At 43.6% G+C, this 26,515-nt stretch overlaps 1 protein-coding gene across 1 annotated transcript in view; it reads left to right on the top strand.

Moving 5' to 3' along the window:
• The window catches only part of LOC119476126 (kin of IRRE-like protein 3), an 88,572-nt gene that overhangs the window by 50,455 nt on the left and 11,602 nt on the right, over positions 1 to 26,515 (top strand). Inside the window, exons 2-5 of the mRNA XM_037749362.1 lie at positions 13,925 to 14,074; positions 17,640 to 17,789; positions 23,581 to 23,738; positions 24,921 to 25,071. Of these exons, the coding sequence (XP_037605290.1) occupies positions 13,925 to 14,074; positions 17,640 to 17,789; positions 23,581 to 23,738; positions 24,921 to 25,071 (609 nt within the window). The remainder of the gene's footprint in view (positions 1 to 13,924; positions 14,075 to 17,639; positions 17,790 to 23,580; positions 23,739 to 24,920; positions 25,072 to 26,515) is intronic.

The raw sequence follows: 26,515 nt of genomic DNA, 5'->3' as shown, positions 1-26,515 counted from the left end.
TGTACTGATTATAAAAGGAAAATGAGTGCAACCAGTGGGATAATAGTTTGTGATAACTGCACTGCCCATGTTAAATTAATCTAGCAGGCTAACTCATGCTTGATAAAGAAAAACAAACTGTTCTATAAACATTGCTATTTTTTCATGTGTGAAAACCGGTTTGTTTGTTTCACATGCGTGGTCACCGTGACGACATCGAAACAAATAAACAGAGAACAACAAAGAGTGGACGTGGACACAACAGACAGATATTACCAATGACAGAAAACAACGAGCTGACAGACAGAACAGACGTATAAATACACGGGTAAGATGTGGTTTAGGTAAGGTAAGGGGCGGGATTGTAATATGAAGATGATATAATTCAGAAGCAGGATCAGATAAGAGAAATGTTTTATTGAATTCTGTGATTTGATTATGTAGTTTGGCAGATTGCTGTAGTGATGTGTGCTTTGAGAGGAGGTTCAACCAATGTTTCATAGAGAGGAGGCGTCTGGATGTCCAGTTGAGGAGAATAGTTGTTGTCTTGACGATAGATGAAGCCACGAGTAAACATGTGTTGCTTGGTGTTATTAAATCTGACAGGCTGCTATGAAGGCAGATGGATGGATATGGTGGGATGTTACAAGATAAGATACAATACGATCAATATGCAGCTGTTGTCTGCATGCCGGTCAACTAATTATTCTCTCTCTCTCTCTCTCTCTCTCTCTCTCTCTCTCTCTCTCCATCCATCCATCCATCCATAAGCAAACCTAGAAGAATTGTGTCTGTATGCCTAAATTGAGAGGGCACACAGAGCCATTCAGTTTCTCATAAAAACTTCCTAAACACTTAATTTATCTCCTCTGGGTGTACTGTGGTATTACCAGCGCTCTGCTTTCTTTGCTGCTTGATGTGAGCAGCCTGTCTGCTTTGTTCTCCCTGCTCATAAAAGGACTGTTTTAGTCTCAGCAGCTCTGCAACAGAAGCTGCACGGTGGTGCAGCGGTTAGCAAGAGGGTCGCAGGTTCAAACCCGTTTTTTTGGGGCCCTTCTGTATGGAGTTGGCATGTTTTCTCCGGGTGTTCAGGTTTCCTCCCACAGTCCAAAGACATGCAGGTTAACTGTTGACTCTAAATGTCCCGTAGGTTTGAATGTGAGTGTGAATGGTTGTCTGTCTCTGTGTGTCAGCCCTGTGATAGTCTGGAGACCTGTCCAGGGTGAACCCCCCCACCTTCACCCAATGGATTCCTTGTCAAAATCTTTTTCACATGCTAGATAAAGGGAATCAATATGTCACCCCCCACCACCTCATGTTTTCTGTAGCTGATAGCTCAAATCACTGGTAACCCCGACAGAGGAAGGACTCAATCACAGAGCCCTGTAGGCAGATGGGAGAGGAGGTGCCTGTAGGCAGATGGGAGAGGAGGTACCACGCCGGCACAGCAGCTTTCCAGGCTTGAAAATTAGTAGCTCACTTTCAACCGTCCCTCGTGGTTACCACGGATCATTCCGAACTTCACCGACGATGTCGGCAATGTTGAAATCATGTGATCGATCAACACAGCTTTTGCCTCCCAGGCTAAAACACAAACATGCCAGAACATGGTTGGGGTCTATTTTTGTCCTGGACAACTGTTCACCACAGCCGTTCTCCCCGACTGATTACAATAATCATTGTCTGATTGCTGCAAGCAATCACACCTATAGTAGGCATCCTCACTCTTTATCCCACTGAGACATCCTCACTCTTTATCCCACCGAGACATCCTCACTCTTTATCCCACTGAGACATCCTCACTCTTTATCCCACCGAGACATCCTCACTCTTTATCCCACCGAGACATCCTCACTTTTTATCCCACTGAGACATCCTCACTCTTTATCCCACCGAGACATCCTCACTCTTTATCCCACCGAGACATCCTCACTTTTTACTGTGTGACCTCCTCACTCTTTATTGTGATTGCTGCATACCGACACATCCTCGCTTTTATTTTTATTTTTTGTGCTTTTTGTTAATATTCTTCAGTACGTTTTTTTTTTTTACAAAGGACTCGCTGCGCCCTCTCTCCCCGCGTGTTTGTAGGAAGAGTATAAGTGTAACAACTGTAAGTCATGTGATCGAGCTGGCTTTAAGACAGTGTGGAAGAACTGCCCTCCTAAATTCAGATTCTATAACTCCCGATAACTCCCACATTAAACATGAATTCATTCAAGGTTGTGTGTGTGTGTGTGTGTGTGTGTGTGTGTGTGTGTGTGTGTGTGTGTGTGTGTGTGTGATGTGATGGATCTTTTTGGACAGAGAGGTGCCAGCGCTGCCACATGGCGTTAGGCTCAGGAGGGAGAGTGGTGCATATTGGGAGCTCTGACCAGAGGTAGTGATCACAGATATCATACCGGCTGATTCTGAGTCTGTCACTCTACTGACACAGATGTGGAGAATATGAGGCCCGTTCATGCGCGCAGCACGGTCGGAGGGCTTCTACTGTATATGCAAGATCACCCAAATGACTGTAGCACCTCTTCAGATTCATGTTACTGTGTGTGGAGGCGATGATGCAGACACAGTATACAGTATTACATTTTAATACCATCATCATTTAGTTTAAAGCTTCTTTGGGCTTCGTTACTATGTTAGCTACGCTGGGCTTTAATACAGCAGTGTCCCAACTCCCACTGAGATAGAATACATCTCATTACAGGTGTGTGCATCGTCACTGGGCAGAAGCTCCATTTTCAGAAGGACATTTTCAGACTATTGGTGGTTTCAGAATAATAAGCCAGTCCTCACCCACAGGGTGTGAAATACTGAGGCTTTGTCACGGCCCCTTGAGCGCCGGTATGAAATGACCATGGCGTTCCTTTTATGTAAACTCCTCAGTAAACGCTGACAGTGGTGATGTTTAAAGATCGAAGGAGGGGAGGTGGATGGGTCCAACAAACAAGGGGCTTTCATCCAGGAGAGCGCTGTTCCTGTTCCGGGTGTTAAAGTTACTATCAGCTGTTTGTTCCTTGTCCCGTGTTCACAACGTTCAGTGTGAACAAATATAGTTTTAAGGCCAACCATGTGGTTCTTTCCTAAACCTAACTATAGTGGCTTTGTTACCTAATCCCAAAGTGACGCCGAGGGGCGTGACACGGCGACGGTATAATGATGAGTCAGCTTTTTGCTGGGTCTTTAGTCTGACCTCAGCTGTCAACCTGGTACCACCAGTACTTTCTGAAATGAAGGAGGAGGAGGAGGAGGAGGAGGAGGAGGAGGAGGAGGAGAGTTGAGGCTGCAGGTAAAACGGCCCCCCCACACCATTAAAACCCTGAGCTCTGCCCGTCTCCCGTCTTCTGTTCTTCCACCAGCTCCTCTTCATCTCCTCCCCTCATGCTCGGCTTCCTCCTCTGGATGCTCCTTTGTTCCTCCTTCTGTCCTTAAGGGAATATTGCCGATGGCACTGCCAAAGGCTACTCCAGGCCTATCGTGTTTTAAATTGCCTCGGCTCTCTGAGAACCATTGCACAATGCAGTAGGTCGGAAGCACATGCTTGCTTGTGCACACACATACTAGAGCTGTCACAATATCAGAACCATAACTGTATATGTATATAACATGAATTAAGAGCTGCTGGATTATTAACAGGATGTTATGTGTATTATTCTGGGCTGCTCTGATAAAAGACTCTCACAGTTGATCCAGAACGCTGCCGCACTGATACTACTACCGACAAGAACTAGAAACAGAGATCATATTTCTCCTTTTTGAGCTTCTCTGCTCTGGCTTCCTGTATAATTTAATATCATCCTCCTCACCTACAAAGCTCTAAATGCTCAGGCAACATCATATCTTAAAGAGCTCATAGTACCCTATTACCCCACTAGAACACTAAGCTCCCAGCATGCAGCAGGGTTACTGGAGGTTCCTAGAGTCTGGAATGGGAGCCAGAGCTTTCAGATATCAAGCTCCTCTTCTGGGGAACCGGGGCAAATGAAAGAGAAATGACCCTCTCAGTCTCTCAGTAGCAGCCGTGATGAGAGCTGTTAGAGTCCTCTTAATGCTGAGGAAAGGAGCTTCAATGCTTCCTTTCTTATCTCCTTTAGCAGAGGACACACTGGAGCATCCTTTACCAAAGTAAAGGAGCTTCAATGCTTCCTTTCTTATCTCCTTTAGCAGAGGATACACTGGAGCATCCTTTACCAAAGGAAAGGAGAGAATAACATCCCACAATTCCTTGCAGCCGCAGCATTTAAAGCTTCGCACCATTCGGTATTTATTATTATTATTATCATTAATAAATTGCGTATTATTTTCCTACACTAATTGGGATTCATGTTTAATATGAGTGGACAGTGACAACCATTTAGTTTCACTTTATTTGTAATTAATGATTTATTTGGAAAATGTAACAAATACCTCAGTAAAAAACAAAACAAGAATAACTAATAAAATGAACATTAAACAATCAATTAACTAATAATCAACATAAATAAATATTACATGTCAGTGTATGATCCTACACCTTCTCCATAACTCCAACAATTAACTCAATATTTATCATATATTCCTGTTTATTGGTAATGAAGTGATGTTTGTCACCGGTTGTCCTCGTTAGGTCAGATGATCTGTATTATCTGTTGATGTAAAGTGTTCCAGCAGCAGCAGGACCTGTGGTATCTCTCTTTAACACACCGCGGCTGAAGCAGTCTGTCACTGAAGGAGCTGTTTAAGAACACACGGGTGGAGCGGCGCCTTTTGTAGTCCATCTTCAGAACATTGTAGTTTCACCACGGCAGACTGACGTCACTAACATCCGCCGCTGTCGCATCATAATGACGGAGCTTCTAGTGAAAGAGCAGTCAGATTCTCTGAACACCACGGTTGTCTTTTCCTGAGTCCTTATGAATTCTCCTTCTCATCTTTCCTTGACCTCATGACGTTTTCCATCGAGGTCAAGGAGAAGTGGTTAGGAAAAGACGTTTCAGTCCCGGAGGCAGACACGCTCTCCACCTTTAAGAGCAGGCTGAAGACTTTCCTCTTTGATAACGCTGAGGGCTCACTAACTAACTAACTTCATTTCTTCCCCGGAGTCTTCGTGCTTTCTTGTCTCGCAGGTGTCCACGGATCGTGGTTGTGTCTGCTGCTGCGGCCCGGCTCCACACCCACTGCTAATAATCATTATAATCAGCCTTATTTCTATTAGTATTACTGCTACTATTACTTCCAGGTCCTCGTTATATCTAAAGACGGTGAAAGAAGATGGTGACGGTATGAAAAAAAGAAGTGTGAACAAACCCAGACAATCTGTAGTACCAGAAAAAGAAAAGGCTTTGGTTCAGTTTGATTTGTGCCAGAAGGCAGCTCAGCAGCCCCGTCACTGATCCCGGGGAATGAGATGTAAACATGTGAGACGGTGGTGAGAAAATCAACGCATGCTAATTTGCATGTACGTGGGGCCGAGAGAGACCGCCAGCTGCCTCACAGAACCGCGGCAGGTGGTAATTGCCATTATAACACTACGGTTAGGTTAAGACACGAGTAAAGTAGCGAGTCCCGTCTCATTAACGCTGCCGTTGTTCAGAGTCTCTCAGACACACGGCGAGGCAGGCGAGGCAGGCGAGGCAGGCGAGGCAATTAGTGATGGGACCACGGGGAAGAGAGCAACACGCTCTACTGTAGCCTTTGGATTCTAGAGTTCAATTTACAATGTAAGAGAGAAAAGTTATCCGCCCATTAAATGGACATTATCAGTGGTTATCAACATCATAGATGTCCTGCTATCACATGGCTATGACCGGAGCAAAGGACAGAAGTCAGGTGATGTAATACAGAGGCGCTGTCACAGCCGTCGGCGTCTGATGCCGCCACAGAAGGCACCCTTAGTACCAGTATGAGAAATACATCCATGGCACCAGTAAATGCACCAGGAGTGTGGTGCATATAGTCTAAAAAGCAAAAGAGACACACCGGGCGTGCAGACGGGAGGAAGAGGAGATGGATTGGTCCAACAAACACGAGGCTTTCATCCAGGAGACCGCCGTTTGTTTCACTTTCACTTTACGATCAGAGGCCTGTACTACGAAGCCAGTTCAACATCTCCAGGGTATCTTCTGGTTATCTGGCTCCACTAAACCGAACAACCGAGATCCCACTAAGCGGTCTTACGATGCTGGTTATCAACTCAGTAAATCAGCATCTGACCAATCACAGACATGGACACGTCTACAGTCAGCAGACAGACAGGCAGAGAGACACATTTAACAAAGGAAGAGTAAACTACATTAGACAAATACAAAGAAGTTAAACACTTAATCAGACTAACAGTAACACAGTTGAAGCTGCCAAAAGCAGGAAGGACAGCTGATGAATGAAAAAACTCCCGATGTGTGAATGTGTAAATTAACAGACTTATTAATTTAACGGAACACTGAAAAGTCAGATATACTCGTCTAGATATAAATAGCGAGTGTAATGATTGAATGGATTATACTTCTCTATACCCTGTGGCTAAGATATGGCGTGTATGACTATTTGAACCTTCTTTCAGCTGCGTCCCGTCTCCGGTGGTGTAAAACGGACTCAAGACCAAGTAAAAAAATTAATATAAAAACATAATTCAAAGCGGTAAACACCCCCAGCATAAATCCAGCTGTCCGAGGGCTCTGATTGGTTGCATTTGGCGTTTGGCGGGTGTTAACTTCGAACCCTGCAGGCATCATACGGTACCGTCGGTACTGTAGAAAACGAGTACCGCCACGTTTTTAGAATTTTGGCATGGACTTGGTACAGAAGTATCGGTTCTTGTGACATCCCTAGTTGAGACTGATCCGACCCCATAAGTACGTTTTGTTGATACAGTAATGTACAATTTTGCTGCATATTTTATTTCATATTTTTTATATATTTTATGTATTATTAGATTAAAGCATGAGGTAGAGTCAGGTTGCCTTTATCACTGCATTCGTACGACGGCTCTGTCGAGGAAACTCTCGCCTGCAATCAAAATTGTGGAGGAAATATTTGATTGCTTTGTCAGAGCTGCCTCAGCGATGGAGCAGAGATTCAGATAGTCTTTCTGCAAAGCTGAACAATGTTCCATCTTCTTCTACACCGTTCATCGGTTCTGTGAGTCACAAGTGCGCGAATGCAGTAAAGAAATCAGGTAAATTTAAGCCCTCCGCTGATCACATAGACTCACTGTGACACATGAATCGCATCCAGGCGTACCTCCGGGAGAGGCCTCTGCACAATCGGTGTGACTGCATTATTTCTGCCTGCCAGAGAACCTAAAGCTTTCTACTCGTATATTTATACATACAGTATGCATTCAACTCCATTTCTCAGTTCTCAGTACGAGGAAGTAGTGCAGTAGTGGCAGGCTGCTCATCTAAACAGCCCGCCCTGCACGGCTAATGGAGATAATCTATGTTGGAAAGGTCGAGTCAGGGAAGATGATGACCAACTCTGCTGTTGGATGGCTGACCTTATCAGAACTAATGTGCCACTGCAATCTGTGTGTCACCTCCACATTGAGGTAGTAGGATGTGGGCAGGTGACTTCTCTCTCTCCACGACCTCTGCTTGAAAGTGCTTTGAGGAAGCAAGTCTTCTAATCCTACTATAAATGTCTAAAAAAACTGCAACGACATTTCACAACAATGTTAGGACGAAGCTGTGCTGTGACCTGACCAGAGGTGCTCAGGCAGGATAAGTAACACGTCCAACCGGAGACGTGGGCGCAGCATCACCCCGACACACCTGACCAGTTCTGAGCAGGCATTCTTGGATAGAAATGTCAAGACTTATAATCACTCCGTCTCAAAACCCCCCCTCCCTTGTCATTCCCTATCCACAAATTTCACAAACACGGAAGCACGCATGCATGCTCGTACACAACCATGCACACAAAAGACATAGAAGAATAAGTCCATTTGCCCTCGTCTCCCACAAGGGAGGTAAGACATGTCATAACCACACTCGTCAGTGTCTCACTAACCATGCTGGTCAGTGAGCCGGCCCTCGCTTCATTAAACTATCCTCAGCGGTGTAGGAGGCCGTAAGCAACAACAAGCCTGGAGCTCGCAGGCTGCCTGCAGGTGGAGGCTGTTAGGGTGGAGCAGGCTGCCTGCAGGTGGAGGGTGTTAGGAGGAGCAGGCTGCCTGGGTGGAGGGTGTTAGGGAGGAGCAGGCTGCCTGGTGGAGGGTGTTAGGGAGGAGCAGGCTGCATGCAGGTGGAGGGTGTTAGGGAGGTGCAGGCTGCCTGGTTGGAGGATATTAGGGTGGAGCACCACTGCTTGACTTTCCTCCATAAGCTCATCACTGCTACTAAAACTCTATTCACCTGGGACGACTTCTACCAGGAGATCTGGAGGTGATTTGCATAAACTGCTGGCATAATCAGTATTCTTCGTTGGTAAAGTAAAAGTTCCAGGCGCTTATGGTATTAACATGAACACAAAAGTATCTGGATAATTAATTTGTGAGTGTATAAGGGCTTAGAACATTATGATGGATGTATGTAATGATGGCCATTCCCATGCTTTAATAAGTCTCAAACATTATCGCATCAATTTTGGGGTTGATAATAGAAAGAATGACGTGGTGTTTTTTAATTTTAAACACGCGAGTACGATTCTCTGCAACGAACAAACTGTAGTTTAAATGGAAACAGTGGAAATATCGTGTCGTGTTCTCACAGCTGTGCGTCGCCATAAAACCAGCATTGATCCTGTGGTTTCAGAAGCATCAGGCAAACCTGGGCTGTGAAAATTGCATTTTGATATTTAACTTGTAGTCAGCATATTCTCACTGTCACATCTTTAATTTCCAGCCACATAGCCTGGCCAGCTTTTGGCACTCGGGTGACAGATTTTGCCCGTGGGGTCGGTCGGGACACTTTTTTATCGACACTAAATAACCTTCCATTACTCACAGACTGTTGAACAGTAATGAAAATAATTTGATCTCTGTACAGATGTCTGCTAGCAATTCATCAAGTTATTTTAGAGCCCAACCCAAAAACCCGTAAAAGGCACAATTTAGGGTATTTCAAAGGGTTAAACAGAGAGATGAGAGACTCACAGAGTGTTTGTGCTTCCATTAGCTGCATGTGTTCGATGCTACCAGGTGAGGTTTGAATCGCAGTACTTGATAAAAGCATTTCAGAGGAAGGAGCCGGTGAACGGGACAGAACCAAATGTCCCTGAATACGTTTCTATGAAGATGGCGGTGCATTGTGTTCCACTCATTTATCTTCTCTTTCTCACCACCTCTGTATGTGAGTGTGTTTGTGTGTGCGTGCACTCCCTTCACGCTTGGCAGAACAAGTGAATGTAGTTCAGACACACACAGAGAGGTTAAAAACGGTTACCTTGAATTTGAATTTATTCAATACAAGAATGCATTTGTGATTTTTTCTGAATTGTCTCCACCAGGCCACCGTCTCTGAAAATAGGAGAACGGGAGTGAACAGACTGCACATGAATGCAGTGAACAGGTGTAGGCACAAATCCCATTTCAATACCCTTTTACCACTGAGGTCTCATCACAATCAGTCAGCACCCAACGGCAGGAAACTGGAAAGGATGAAGGACTGCAAGCTGCTGGTGTCCTCAGAGACACAAATATGCCTTCAGTCCAACCAGCCTGATCAAATCTAGCAGAGTTTAGAAGAATAGTTACTGTATTGATTCAATTATTATTACCATTTAAAAGCTACTGTTTGTAAGTCCTAACACGTATAATTCATTGCAGGTCGGTGTCTCATGGTCTCTCGTGTGTCTCCGCTGTTCAGACTCAGACTCCAACACAAACTCCAGTGAAGCACCAAAACCTCTTGGTTGTATCTAGTGAAGCTGTTAAACAGTGTTGGCCGCGGTCGGAGGACGCGGAGGAGACCGTAGCTTTGGTCTCCAGGACCGGAGTCTCTGCTGTACTCTGCTCCTCTGCTCCTCTGCTCCTCTGCCTGTCTTCACTCACCCACCGAGATTTTAGTGAACAAATTCAACTGAAACTGTAAAAGTCTGGGAAATGTGGAGTTCACCTGTACGCACACCTGGCTTTATTTATCGCATTAAAATTCTCCTGTTGCAGTTGAATGGACAATAGGGTGCTTTCATCTGAAGTTAGACCAGCGGTCAGCAACCTGCGTCTCTTCAGCTCCTCTCCAGTGGCTCCCTGGGGATCTTTAAAAAACTGTTTTTTGTTTACATTTTCATTTTTATTCATCATTGTTGTAGGTCTATGGTACGACGGTACGACGGAGTATTAGGGCCACATTGAGGAAAAAAATAAATCGGAGATTTAGAGAATAATCCATGAATCAAAGATTTTCTAGATCCATTTCTACCCTCGTTGAAGACACATTTATTTTTCGATGCAGGGAGCTGAGAAACTCCAGAGAGCTGAAAGGAAGGACACTTTTACACGTTGGATGTTTTTTTCTAAACCCACACTGTTATCTATCAAGGCCTGTCTGCAACATACAGTGGAAAACAATTTCATTTTTCACAGGGAGAGGTTCAGGGGGTTCAGTACAAAGTGTTTTGTGTTTGTAACATACTATATTTTTAGAGACTTGGCTCTTTCTTTTTTACTTTCTCAGTATAGTTGCAGTTCAGCATTCAAGACTGCATACAGGGTCAGATTTCTCCACAGCTACTTCACAGCACTGTGGAATGTGTCTGTAATAACCCACTGATACATGCTAGATTCATTTCCTTCCTATACGCAGACTGTGATTCTCATCTCAAAGCAATGATAACAATGGTGTTGACATGTAATGCACTTTTCTCCAGTAACTGACAGCTACTGAACAATGGTGAAAACCTCCTGGCTTTAACGCCACGCTCATACTGAATGCTTTTAACAGCAGAATTAGTCACGCAGCAGAGAATGGATTTGTAATGGGCGGTGCTGAATGAATGATTATGAAAACAAGTTTTATTAACACACCTAGGGGTGTAACGATTCATCTCCTACATCGATGTATTGATTTATATTCCTACGATCTAACTACATCGATAGGTACTCGGCAAGTCGTCCTTCACGGGAGACGTATATCGATATAAAACCGATTGTATGGATACTAAGGATTTGCACCTTGTATTAAGGACAACAAACGTTATATCAAAGTGTTTTTTAACACTTTTATTAGTAAAGAAATGTTAAATGTTACTCTGGTTCACTCTCCAGACATGCGCCAGCTTGCCTGCTCTGGTCTTTGCAGCGCGAGCCGCATCCGTGGCGTGCATGCAGAAAACGGATCACTAGACTCCTCGCTCTCTCACCCGGTAGCGGCGTGGAGGGAGGCAGGCGGCGGTCTGCGTGAGGTGCTAGTGCTGCACCGCATCCACCCCAAATAGGAATAGAAGTGCATTTTATTGGAAAATTGGAATTAATTATTCATTTTGACTTAAAAAGTCATAAATTTGACTTAATATATAATAAGTTTGGCTTACTATATCAAAATTTTGACTTTTTTTAATTTAAAATCTGGACTTAATTCCCATAAAAAGTCATAAATGAACTAAAATATCTCAAGAGTGTGACTTGAAAAATTATCTCTTATTTGACATTAAAGATTCATAGATTTTTTTTCTCCAAGAGTTTAAGTTCTCATAATTTTGACTTTCTATGATAATTCTTACTGAGTATATCACATTTTGATGTGAAAGGTCATTATTCTGACTGAAAAAATCACAAATTTGACTCAATGTCTCATAACTTTGTCTTACTTACTTACTTTTTTTACTTAAATTTGGACATAATTCCTATAAAATGTCATAAATGTGATTAAGCATCTCAAAAGTGAGGCTTGAAAAATGAAAATCCCATACTTCTCTGCAATTTTTACACTTCAAAGTCATCCAGTGGGCCGGATTGGACCCTTTGGCGGGACGGTTCTGGCCCTCGGGCCGTATGTTTGACACCCCCTGCTCTAGAGTTTAGTTGCAGGCGACTTTGTCTGTACAGCTCTTCATGAAATGTGACTTCTAATTGGCTCTACCTTCAGTGACACCTTCAACTTCATAACACTTTGAAAAACAACACATTATGTTTTCCATTCTCCTCATACAGTTGTTGTCTGCTTCAAGTTGTCTTTCCTGTTTAGTAAAACACCACGCTGCCGTGCTTTATCTTTAAATTGCACACATCTAAGCTGTCAACAGTCTCTACATCAACAGGAGGAACAACCAGAGTAATCGCTCTTTGTGCCAGGCACCTATGCAATTTGGCAGCTTGAAATCAATGTTTAATGGGTGAGACTTCCAGGCAGATGGAGGAAAAGCTAGGTCAACATTTCAGCAAAGAAACGTATTTATTTTGATTTGACTGAGACGGTCGTCTCCCGCGGAGAAGCTGGGAGACGTAATGATGAGATCCATTTGTTCTATTCATCCTCCCATTAGTGCCCGCCCCGCTGTGCAAATGCACTGTTGTGAAGCGCAAGACGAGGTTAGATTGTCACATTACAGCGCTCCCCATAGAGCTGTATAAACCCTGTATGATCGAAAGAGACACAGACATAGTACATATATAGATCCCCCACTGGAATCCCCACTGGCACTGTTTGCTATACTTCCATGTTTATCATGATCTCCTGCGCTCTGTTTGTGTGCCAAACCCCTATTCAAAACTTCACAGACTTGATTTTGACATTTTCTTAACCTTTATTTAAGCAGGAGTAAAAACTCATTGAGATTAAAAATCTCTTTTCCAACTGTGTCCTGGTCGAGATCAGCAGCAGCACAGTTACACGGTTGCAGACATAAAACAAACATAATTGAAAACGAAGACAAATTACAGAATCACAAGGTGTCAAAAAAACATTCATCAGCATTCAAAACATCTGCAGCCAGATGTGCTTGTTTCCAAATCTGTTAGAAGCACTTTAAAGACGTTCAGTGACACCAGCTCATACTGGAAGACTGTCAGTAGGATTCAGTCCTGTGAGCGAAGACGGTAACTTCCCGTACTTTTTTGAAGGATGTAGATCCGTAGGTAAGATGGAAGCAGACCGAGAATAGCCTTATAAATAAGAACACGGCGGTGGTTCAGTCTACGGGTGGACAAGGCAGACCATCCTACCCGAGCATACGAAGAGCAGCGGTGCATAAGGGCTTTAAAATTCTTCATAAATCTCAGTGCTCCGTGGTTGACGGCATCCAGCCTGCGTAGGCTTTGAGAAGATGCATGCATGTATATAACATCGCTGTAGTCCAGCACAGACATAAAGGTGGCAGAGACGAGCCTCTTTTTGGCCTAGAAGAAAAAGACTTGTTTCTAAAATAAAAACCTCAGCTTTAGGTTTTTCACCAGCTGCTGAATGTGAGGCTTAAAAGACGGAGAATCATCAATCACAATTCAAAGATACCTGTATTGAGATACAGACTCGATCTCAGAGCCCTGACGCAGAGCAGTAAATCACAGTGTCATCGGCATAGGAGTGGTACATATACTGAGAGTTTGAGAATCACAGCCCCACACACTGGATTATATCTAGCGATGCTAATTATAGAAAAATATTGTTTTGCAGATGGCTCATGGATGTCAGGGGAAAACTCAGTAAACTAATCAACTCTTCATGACTCACTGCTAAACAGAAAATACAACGCTTCATACATCAGGAGTATTCTTTGTATTCTGTTTATATGTACGGAGTATATTCATTTCTCCAGAGAATAAAGACCTCTGAGGAACAGTTAAACAAATGTAATTTGATATCTTTATTGCTCCTTATATTATATTTAATTTTATTATGTCATCTGTCTTTTTATATTAATTATTATTATTTTCTTTATGGAGCCTCCCAGCGAAAGCATTTAACACGATTGTACAACCAGAGGGCAATTGAGAAGAAATACAAAACAACAAAATGGTTCCATATTAATGTGTGTTACTAATGTGTTTATTGTGCAAGTTAGAGTAATCAATGTACTCTTTTTGCCCTTCCAGGGAGCTCCACTGTGTTCACCCAACAACCAACAGACTTGGTGGTGGTGGCAGGCCAACCGGTCACCCTTCCCTGCTCCATCCCCGGCTACCACGGCATGGTGCTCTGGCTGCGTGACGGCATGGCCCTCGGGGTGAACAGGGATATGTCAGGTACTATCTCATTTAGCGAGTTGTCTGATGTCATCAGCTGTAATATTACAAGTTTTTTTCTTGTAAAGTTACCTGGTGTAGGGTTATCCATAACTATACACAACATCAAACTAAAGTTGATCAAATGTCCAGTGTCACGAAAGTGTTTTATGTTGTTGGTACTCATCAAAGTTACCAGGTAAGGGTTAAAGTGAACATATTAATAAATCATATGAAGTTAGAGACCTGACAAACCCGGTCAATAACACAGTAAGCATCATTACTGTATACCTCCACACAGAGAGATATATCAATGACACATTAGCAAAACATAATAACTGAAATTAATAACCAAAGCCAACCTCATGTTTCAACAGAACTGACAAACGTCTAGCAGGCTCCCGTATACAACCCATGAGTACACAGGCGTTTCCTCAACAGTAACCCTCTTTAAAAAGAGCCCCATAAACTGGCCGTGCCCCAGGTAGGAAGAGCTCCAGGACCTAAGGGGGACTTGACACTGCAGCTAATGCAATTCACAGTTATTGCCTCCACTAAGTGCTGATGAAATAAGAGTTTCATTTTATGAGAAGCAGCCCATGAAATGAACCGGCGATCATCCCTCCTCAGGCGTCTTGTTCTATCCACATGTGTGCAGAGGGCAGGCTGGACACAGTGAGTAGCTCCTCGGGTAATCAAAGTGAGGGGGACGGAAATCTCATAATTCTAAAGTAGGGCGTATGTAAGCAGATTCTAACACTGTAGAGATTAATGTAGGATTAACTTTAAAATGCCCTGGTGCAAATTAAAATTTAACAGGCAAATAGAGAGAGCATGCATTCTGCTCCGTGTCGTGGCTTACAGCCGGGCCAGACGGTTACGGCTACCTCGCTGAACTACTGCGCTTCTCACACGGGTGGTGTCCACACTCTTTCTACATTGAGTTTGCCTTTCATAATGGCCTTTTCATTTCATTTTAAATGTCATTAACTTTTTGACTCAACGGCCAAGGGGACTGGTAGATCATTTACATTTGTTTCAGTACATTTCATTGAGATCATACGGTATTATGTTGAACAAACTTACAAACGGAAGAGAAGAGAATAATTTAAATATATTGACGTTGATGTGTTTCCTCATGCACATTATTGATCTGTCTTCGTGGTTTTGTTTCCATCTTTTTTGAACCCAGGCAGGGATGCACCGATACCACTTTTTTTCAGACCGAGTACAAGTACTTACATTTGGGTACTCGCCAATACCGAGTACCGATACGAGTACTTCTCTGTGCTGAAAGACCCTCGTTAACAGCCAGCTGGAGGGTGTGAGCGACACACGGCAGGCTGGGGAGTCCCACATACGAAGCGGTGCGCTGTGACCGGCTTGGAAAGGCTCGGGGCGAAGGTGGCTCGCGGCTGCAGGTTTACAGCGCTCCCCGCCCGGACCTCGCCACACCGTTGACAAAGGGCTCGCTGCGCCCTGTCTCCTAGCCGGGGACGTCCCCAGCTCCCGGTGCGACTGTCGACCGGGGCGGACTGTCCTCAGTGCACCCCGACCGTGTCGTGCTGCTAGATCGCCGCTCAGCCCAAGCAAAAGGCGCCAGGGGTCTGCAGTGATGTTGGCAACCCACCCGTCCCGTCTTGAAACACGGACCAAGGAGTCTAACGCACCCGCGTGTCAGAGGGTGAAAGCAAAACCCCGTGGCGCAATAACAGTGAGGGCCGGAGGGAGCGGGCTGAGGTGGGATCCTGGCCCAACGGGGTTGGGCGCACCACCACAAAGTGGTATCGGTGTCGTTGTATCGGAGCCGTTTTCGAGTACATGAGCACAGTATCGGACCCGATACTGGTATCGGTGCATCCCTAAACCCATCTTTGGTCAAACGCTCCATTCTTTTAGTTTGTTCTTGTGATTCTGTAGGTCTCGTCCATGTGGACAGACACAACATCCCCACAGTGGTTCATTTCTTGTTTGGTTGAACACTTTAAATGACACCCAGAGTGTGTGTGTGAGTGTGTATTGGGGCTGTAACACACATCGGGAAAACATTTGTTCTTCAAAACATACAGACTGTCTTTTTCCACTTCTTCTCGACATAAACAAATACACAATTATGGAGAGCTTCCTCGTCAGAACGTCCAGCTGGGTTACAGAAAAAAATCAACATTTGAAAATTGCAATTTCTTACAACATCTGCTGCTCTGGCAGATGGTTAATCGTGTTTTGCTCTTTCCTGAACCACATGTGACTTCCTATCCCCCCCTTCTTCCATCTTTCCCCAGGCTGTTTTGAAGACTCAAACTGCCTGAGGAAATAATTCCCTCCAATCAGCTTTCTGAGTGGAGTCTACTTGTTTAGGTGCAGAGTTAGGTCAATAACAGCACACTTCATCTGCATGTCTCTGACCACTAGTATAAAGCATCGCTAGGTGTGTGCTGTCATGCAGACATATTTTAGCATGTTAACGTGATGCATTCCTCCTCCGTCTGCATCGGCCTCTTTTCTCTGCTCCCATTTTGTCATCGGCAGTGTTCCCCTAATTGGGCCTTGGAGGACAATTCTCCACCATTACATCTTCTCTATCTCACTCCAGGGCCTTACCCTGGTGTCACTGAAAGTCATAATGACCGGGACCCCAGGGATCCACCGGGGCCTAACCAAACATCACTATCGACTGAGCTTGGCAGAGGTAGAGAGGACAGGAGCTCAGTGTGTTGGTTTTGTGTGTGTTAATGTATGTGTCTATGAGGTGTCAAACGATTCAGCACATTAGCATCAAACGCCTCCCTAGCGCCTACTGAAGACGTCTGACCAAACCTCTGAATGCACGCCAACAATCTACAGAGACTCTTTAAGACCAAGAAAGTGGATCACATCAGTCCAGTTCTGAGGTCTCTACACCGGCTCCCTGTCTCTCAGAGAACTGATTTCAAAATACTCCTGCTGGTTTACAAAGCACTAAATGGTTTAGGGCCAAAATACATTTCTGATCTTCTGTTATGTTCTGAACCATCCAGACCTCTCAGGTCATCTGGATCAAGTCTGCTTAGTGTCCCCCAAGAGTCACAACTAAACATGCAGAAGCAGCGTTCAGTTTGGGGCGTTCAGTATGTCTGCAACCCACCCGACCCGTCTTGAAACGCGGACCAAGGAGTCTAACGCACGTGTGAGTCAGAGGGTGCGAGCAAAACCCCGTGGTGCAATGAAAGTGAGGGCCGGTGCGCGCTGGCTGAGGTGGGATCCCGGCCCTGCGGGGTCGGGCGCACCACCAGCCCGTCTCGCCCGCACCGTCGGGGAGGTGGAACGTGAGCGCATGCAGTAGGACACGAAAGATGCTGACAAGAGGTTAACGTCACGCTGCCGTAAAGTGGTATCGGTGCCATTTTATCGGAGCCGTTTTGCGAGTACGAGTACATGAGCACAGTATCGGACCCGATTCACGATACTGATATCGGTATCGGTGCATCCCTACCTACCTACAAACTGATTTGAAACCCAATGACTTGTGTGCATGTGAATCTCTGTGCATGTGGGAATGCGATGGCGGGACAATAGATGACAGTTTGTTTCTCCCATTGTATTGCAGGTTACCCCCGATACGACATCATCGGAGACCACAGCAAAGGAGAATATCACCTCTTGATCCAGAGAACAGAGATTCAAGATGACGCTTTTTTTGAGTGCCAGGCCATCCAGGCGGCCATCAGGTCCCGACCCGCCCGCCTCACCGTGCTCGGTACGTCCCGACTCCTCACTTCACTCTGCTCTGGAAACCTACTGTTTATATGGAATCATGAATCGGGAGCTTCATGTAGCAGAGCTAAAAGCAAAAAGATAAATGATACTCGATGAGGAATATACCTCAATGAGATGTGCTTAAATCAGAGAGTCCCTCTGCATCAGTTTCTATCAGCTTGTCATTTGGTCCTGAATCGATACGAGCTCTTTGATTCACATAAAAAAAGGCTTTGCATCTCAGAACAGCAGCCTGCAGGCGAGCGAGAACTACACTGATTACCATTATTGATTCAGCCCTGCCTCATTTAAAGTATGATATATTCCAAAAGGTATCAGTTCATTATCCAAACACCCCGGCTCAAAACGCCCTCATTAGCTGCAGTTTTACCCACCGATCTTATTCTGCTTACTTAATGGGGAGAGCGGTGGAAGACGGGGGGGGAGTTAAGATGTTTGGTAATTGGGGTCCATTAAAATGATTAATTATAGATAAGAAGGGAACCATTTGTTTAGATTTTTGGTGAAGGAGACAAATCATTCAGACATCAGCCCGACATTTAATCCCAGTCAGAGTGGCCTGCTTTGGGAATTAAAACTGCACATGACGCTGCTGGCATTGTTCCAAGAGAGTGAGGCAACACACTTAACAGATTAAGTGAAATGTTTTTTTATTATACCCGTGATGATGATGCAGAATCAATGTGAATCTGTAATGGGTAAAACGCTCCACAGTGTAATCCAAACCAAGACATTCACATTTGTAAATACTGATTCAACCCTTCCTCAGTTGTCTGTGTAGCGCCGTGTGTTTGCCAGACAGATGAGACATTCTCATCCGACAGTGAGTAAACTAGAATATCATGTTTTATGAACAAACAGAACATAAGCACAGACAGCTGTTTAAGACTTGTACGCCTGATTTGCACTCATGCAAATACAGCTTGCACAGTTTTTGGTGTTCTGGAGCTTTGATCAAAGATCTTTTTTTATTATTTTTACCTGTACTCTCCATACTGTTACACGTCAAAATGTCCTCTTATGTCAACTTTAGCTGACGGACTGCTCTCTCCCTAAAATGCAACACAAATTGGGGATGTTATTTTGTATTAAAGATATTGTTCATGTTGTGGTTTCATGTCAGAATCTTAAATCCGCCTACCGAATGTCTGGGGATAACGTTGTTGCTAGAACGGCGGCGAGAACGGCTGCTACGTCCCCTTGCATGTCCTGGATTTGGACCGGCCAATCACACCCGTTGTGTGGGGGACATAACGGGGCTGCCACATGGGGATAACGTCCTGTCCACACAGGGAACGTCAGCAATGCGTGGCGTTATTGGAACGTGTCGTTTTTATACTTGGGCGTCCGTGTTATCAGGTTAGAGCGGTCACACAGCCCGTGTGAGCCGCGCAGCAGCTGCGTCTCTTCTAGAGATTCGAGGTCTCGCCTGTTTTTACCCTGAGCCAGGTCCGTCCTGTAATAAATAAATCAAGCAATCCTCACGTTATCTTATCTCTTATTAGTGATATCTGAAGTCACTTCTGTTCAGCTGATCCATCAGAACAAAGTGAGTTTCCATCGCTGCAGGTAGTTAAACCAAAGTAGTGGTGGTTGTGAACACATCTTAAACCTCTATAGCACCTCAACGCCCCAACCTGCTCACAGTTACACTCAGCATCTCCAGCTGTCTGTTGCTGCCACAAAGACGGTTAACTCCTGACCGCAGACGGCTGCTGTGCACATGTGGTGGCAGACAGTATTGGGAGGTATTAAATGTGCATGTATGTGGTTTCACAGCCTGCTGTTGTGTGCATGGACTTTAAAGAGCCAGAGATATTAAAGCAGTGTTTTGTTCATTAATGATGAACAGAGTCTCTTATCAAATGAACTGATTATTAGTAATATTAGAATGTTATATATACTGTATATATATACATTATTATTATATTATATGTGTTATATACATTAGTTGGTCTCGTTGTCCTGCTCACTTCCATTCATATCTTATCCTCTAATGCAAACTCCTCCTGACACCTGGTGGTCAAAAGTATAACCATCACAGAGAGGAGAAATCTCATCAGAGCATCCAGAGAGCGACACTGAAACCAGATACATCCTGCCATAGTATGAGGTCGTACTACTAGTATAGTATGAGGTCGTACTACTAGTATAGTATGAGGTCGTACTACTAGTATAGTATGAGGTCGTACTACTAGTATAGTATGAGGTTGTACTACTAGTATAGTATGAGGTTGCACTACTAGTATAGTATGAGGTTGTACTACTAGTATAGTATGAGGTTGTACTACAAGTATCAGTATGAGGTTGTACTACTAGTATAGTATGAAGTTGTATTACTAGTATAGTATGAAGTTGTTCTACTAGTATAGTATGAGGTTGTACTACTAGTATAGTGTGAGGTCGTACTTCTAGTATAGTATGAGGTTGTACTACTAGTATAGTATGAGGTTGTACTACTAGTGTAGTATGAGGTTGTACTACTAGTATAGTATGAGGTTGTACTACTAGTATAGTATGAGGTTGTACTACTAGTATAGTGTGAGGTTGTACTACTAGTATAGTGTGAGGTTGTACTACTAGTATAGTATGAGGTTGTACTACTAGTATAGTATGAGGTTGTACTACTAGTATAGTATGAGGTTTTACTACTAGTACTAGTATAGTGTGAGGTTGTACTACTAGTATAGTATGAGGTTGTACTACTAGTATAGTATCAGGTTGTACTACTAGTATAGTATGAGGTTGTACTACTAGTATAGTATGAGGTTGTACTACTAGTATAGTATGAGCTAGTACTACTAGTATAGTGTGAGGTTGTACTACTAGTATAGTATGAGGTTTTACTACTAGTACTAGTATAGTGTGAGGTTGTACTACTAGTATAGTATGAGGTTGTACTACTAGTATAGTATCAGGTTGTACTACTAGTATAGTATGAGGTTGTACTACTAGTATAGTATGAGGTTGTACTACTAGTATAGTATGAGATTGTACTACTAGTATAGTATGAGGTTGTACTACTAGTATAGTATGAGGTTGTACTACAAGTTCAGTATGAGGTTGTACTACTAGTATAGTATGAAGTTGTATTACTAGTATAGTATGAAGTTGTTCTACTAGTATAGTATGAGGTTGTACTACTAGTATAGTGTGAGGTCGTACTTCTAGTATAGTATGAGGTTGTACTACTAGTATAGTATGAGGTTGTACTACTAGTGTAGTATGAGGTTGTACTACTAGTATAGTATGAGGTTGTACTACTAGTATAGTATGAGGTTGTACTACTAGTATAGTGTGAGGTTGTACTACTAGTATAGTGTGAGGTTGTACTACTAGTATAGTATGAGGTTGTACTACTAGTATAGTATGAGGTTGTACTACTAGTATAGTATGAGGTTTACTACTAGTACTAGTATAGTGTGAGGTTGTACTACTAGTATAGTAGTGAGGTTGTACTACTAGTATAGTATCAGGTTGTACTACTAGTATAGTATGAGGTTGTACTACTAGTATAGTATGAGGTTGTACTACTAGTATAGTATGAGCTAGTACTACTAGTATAGTGTGAGGTTGTACTACTAGTATAGTATGAGGTTTTACTACTAGTACTAGTATAGTGTGAGGTTGTACTACTAGTATAGTATGAGGTTGTACTACTAGTATAGTATCAGGTTGTACTACTAGTATAGTATGAGGTTGTACTACTAGTATAGTATGAGGTTGTACTACTAGTATAGTATGAGCTAGTACTACTAGTATAGTGTGAGGTTGTACTACTAGTATAGTATGAGGTTGTACTACTAGTATAGTATGAGGTTGTACTACTAGTACTAGTATAGTATGAGGTTTTTGAATACAGCCTTTGTTTTTCAAACGTCCAACAGTTCCAACTCGTCAGTCAGGTCACAACATTGGTATTAATACAAACCGATACGACCGGTCCCACCGATCAGAGGTCTTCTTCTCCCTCCTCACATCCTTGCTAAGCTGCTCATAAGCTGAAAGCTATAGTATAAAATATATATAAAATAGAAAGTGAAGTACATACAGTAGCCTGCATCAGGGCCGTCTCCAGTCAGTTGAATTGTGCATGAGTATAGTGCATGTTGAGTGTTGGAGGGAAAGCTGTGTTGAACTAGTGTTTGCCCCTTTCTCTTCTCAGCACTCAGGATGTTTCGTCTGCATGTTGCCTTTGATTAAGGTTCGCCTCAGATCTACTATTTAATGAACTGAGAGCTCAATAAATAATTCACTCAACTCTGAATAAAACCCCGGCTGATCAGATCCATTCATACGAGGAGATAGTCTTTGAGCTTCCTCCTGCTTTATCCTGCTTCTTGGCTTGTTTCTCAGAGTTGAAGTTTCGTGAAGGTGTGACACTGAGATATTCACAGATTCTGTGAGGAGCATCAACTCACTTTCAATTTACTCAAATAAGGATGATTACTAATAGCTGCTCATGGATTGTGCTATGTATCAGAAGCTTTGAGGACTTCCTCCTTGACTTCTTTTTAGAGGTTTTCCATCCTGATGGTGTGGCTGGAAGATGCAATAAATGATTTCTGTGTTCTGTTTGGAGGTTTAGCAGGATGTCTCAAACACTACTCCCATATTTCCAGGGAATGGGGGAAGGTTACAGGTTACTCCACAGACCAATGAGAGACAATGAGTTTTTCATGTGTCCATTTATGAAGTACTTTATGTTTTGTCTTATAACATCTAAAGACGTTGAAAGCAAATCTCTTTTTCCTGGATGTATACGTTCTAAACCAGTCTGAGTCTGACTAAGCAAATTGTCAGTTTTTCCAGTAGTCACCCTACAGATTTATGGTACAAAAACATGTGAATGAGAAAGATTAAGTTATGTTACACCCCTATAATAGAAAGGAATGAAGCGGACATGATGTCGTTGGCTTCAAGCCCAAAGTGTAATGAACATACAAATACATCCATTACATGTTCGCCAAATTTCACAAAGCAATGCACAACAGAAAAAAATACACTCTGTTCCTTTAACAGCAAACACCACAGAAGATATTAACATTCTCCCTTTTATGAACCGCAATAACAAATATGTGTTGTCTAATTAAGAAAGTACACATTTGGGAAAGTACATGCACAGCACCTTTAAACATTCTGCATAGTAACGTACCATGTATACGAATCACTTTCCATGGTTCCGATACGATTCAGGATGATATTTGGTTCATCGAGAGCGATACGATACGATTCAGTGTATCTGAAATAAATCTACTGGACAGAGCAGGTCAGGATTCCTCAATGTTTTTCATGTGAGGGAATCAGGGATAAATGAATTATGGATATAAACAAGGAATTAAGCAACACAATGTTGCTGGCTTCAAATCCAAAGTGTAATGAATGAGAAAGTGTCATAAAATGGTATTTCCAACGCATCTTCTCAACACGTTATTTTCCTTTTTTCCACATTCACTGCACATTTTTATATCCGTTATATTAACACATCTAAAGCAAGACAAGATAAATCATGGTTACCATCATTATTATGTTCTAAAGAGCTGTACGTCCTTGGCAGGTATTTGTTTGAGTCTTGCCAAACCTTTTGTTAATTAGACATTCAATTAGTATGAGGTCATAAGAAATGTTATATTTGAGTGGGTAAATCTCTTTTTTATGTTCTTTTGCACCTTGTGCACCTCTAGTGTGCACCTGTTGGCATGTGAATGTCTTGGTATTAGTTTTCCAACGTGTACCGCACCAGGATGTAACATCTAACTGTCCCTCCACAGTTCCTCCCGATGACCCGGTGATAGTGGGAGCCCCGGTGGTGAGTTTACGGGCCGGTGAACCCCTCAACCTCACGTGCCACGCAGACGTCGCCAAACCTGCTGCGTCCATCATCTGGATCCGCAACGGTCTGGTGCTGAGTGGAGCCATGTACTCGAAGGTACGTTATGAGACCGGCCCTCACTGCTGAGGGTTTGGGTGCTGTATTAGATCCTTTGACTGAAAGCGTCCAGCCCCTCGCCACTGGGTGTTCTGTGAAGATTAGCTGGTATACTCTAGAGAGAGTGATAAACAGGTGATGTGCTGGAAAAGTTGTGCGTGACCTCAGATCAGCCGAGTGACTTGGAAGTTAGAACGATGAAAAGTTGAAGTCATTGTGTGACTCATTCATGTCCTCTTGGTGACTGGGTGAAGTTATGAGTCTGGGCTTTCTCTCCATCCTCATTTACAGCCTGTGGGTCTTATTGTTATGGATTAAAACGCTGCCTATCCTTCCCTAAAACCAATAAGCTTTTCTGTCTATCAATACAGTGTTATATTTTATCAATTAAAAGTGTAACCTACATCTGTAGACACATGATGACTAAAGGCTGGCTATTGGGTACTAATTATGTAGTTGTAAATCATGTGAGCTCTGGTAAATGACACAACATATTATATTCATACATATCAGAGATAGCTTAATCAAAGAGACTTTGAGGTACAGACTAAGTCTGGGGTGTTTTTATTGTGAAATGATTTTAGGTGGAGACTAATGGCCACACTTATTCTCTACAGAATAAACATTTTAAAAGATGAATAATGACACTTGAAAGTAATTTGTGGGTCCTTTTTTTTTTCCAGAACAGATTTACTCATTTTATTTGAACGTGGAATTGTCGACGGCTGCGTTAGATTGTTTAAATGTTTAAATGCATCACAGCCGACGGCTTGGTGTGGTTTCTGCTTCAGCTTCTGACAGCCTTTTATCAGCTTTGAAGTGGATTTAACGGCTAAAGAGTCGGTTTGTTTGTGACTATTACACGGTCAGCCTGAGAGGAGAACCTGGAAGGGAAATACACATGTTCAAATGAATCATTGGCCAAACACCTGGACAGCTCTCAGGTATCAATGTGGGATCATTTATCCAGTCATTTAAAATGTGCTTCAACAACCGCTCTGAAAGTTAGTTATTCCTTGAGAGACACAATGTCACTGGTCCCTAAATAAAGAAGTGAAGTTAAGATTCTTCATGCTCCGTTAACTGAAGGTCAAAGAGACCGTTACTAAAGTTGAATGTGTTGATGAAATGATGCTCCGGCATGGATAATACATGATCTCTCCTTTGTCCTCACTTCTCCAGACCTTGTTGCGGGACGGTAAGAGGGAGAGCACGGTCAGCACACTCCACCTGTCGCCCTCCAACATCGAGTCGGGTCAGCTGATCACCTGTCGAGCTTCAAACAAAGCAGCCCCCAACGGCAAAGATGCTTCCGTCACAATCGACATTCAGCGTGAGTAGAAATCACCCGAACTTCAAATAAAATAAGCTCTTGTAGCTCAACTCACTTCATGACATCGGACGGGACTTAAAACAGTCTGCAGACTGATCGTTTACTGTGCTGTACTTCATGATGACAAGAGGTTGATGTGGCTGCTCTCAGAAATGGTGTTTTAAAAAAGACAAGGAACAGAAAATCAGTGGCAGTGTAACGCCGGTTCAGACTCCACGATATCAGCCCGATTACACCCCGACACGGCCGCCGCAGGGTGACGACTCGGATCGGGAGTGATAAATGAGTGTCGTGTGAGACAATCGATCGTTTTGTCTCGTGTAGTGTGTCGTAGTACACGACAACCGACGTTGCATCTGAGACGCCAATCTAGGTTGTGTCGGAGTAAAAAACACCACCGCCGTTGCGTCTTTGTGCATGGAGCATCCTGTTGAGCGCCCGCTTTCTCTTCTCCTTGTGAAATATATTTTGATTGTTTTCCCCAGGAGCCTCGTGGGCCCCTTTACACGGTTGGCCCCGGGGGGGCCTGAGCCCCGGTACATCCGTATATATTAGATACGGCGGTGCCGGGAGAGTGTGTGTTGTCGGAACAGGGGACCGACGTGTAGTCTATCATGTGTCGCGGCCAAGTCACGACAAGAATTTATGACTCTCAATCGTCTAATCTGACAGAGTGACCATCGTAACCGTCAAACATATCTAGTAGTCTGATCCTGGAATAAAGTGAAATCTGCAGGGAAGTGTAGGAAAGCTCAGGTAGAGTGGCACAGATAATTAAAATAAATAACTAACAGGTAATGCAGCCCCCTTGTGGGCGGTCTGGACACGCCGTAACGCAGCCGTAACGCAGCCGCAACGCAGCCGTAACGCAGCCGGAACACAGCCGTAACGTAGCCGTAACGCAGCCGTAACACAGCCGTAACGCAGCCGTAACGTAACCGTAACGCAGCCGCAACGCAGCCGCAACGCAGCCGCAACGCAGCCGTAACGCAGCCGCCTGGTGTGGACAAGTAGCCAGAGAGTGCGTATTTTCTCTTTTGGTGGAGGCGAGCAGATTCCACTAATTCCAGTCTTTTTGAAACGCTGTGAACCATCTCTCTTCTGAACACACAGATATAATCAATCTTCTAATCTCTGTCCTGGGTAAGGCAACAATTTCCTTTAATTTAAATACAGTAGCACAGCTCTATATGCAGTTCTATCCACAGAAAAGCAGAGCTAATACATATGCATGGCACATCTGTGTTATGCAAATGAAATCTGAACTGCATCACAATGAATCCTTAACCCAGAGTCACATGGTGAGAATCAGGTCTGGCAATTAAAAAAGTTTTGGTATTTTGCAGAAGGCCTTTTTAATATTGTGTGGCTCCTCTGCAGAGAGCCGGAGTCGGAGGGAGTAGAAGGGCACAGAGGAGCCACGAGGCAGACTCTGTCCCTGGGT

Source organism: Sebastes umbrosus, chromosome 17 (assembly GCF_015220745.1).
Source record: "Sebastes umbrosus isolate fSebUmb1 chromosome 17, fSebUmb1.pri, whole genome shotgun sequence".
NCBI classification, from domain to species: domain Eukaryota; kingdom Metazoa; phylum Chordata; class Actinopteri; order Perciformes; family Sebastidae; genus Sebastes; species Sebastes umbrosus.
Note: the sequence above shows the minus strand (reverse complement) of the source record. Positions and strands in the feature narration are given on the sequence as shown.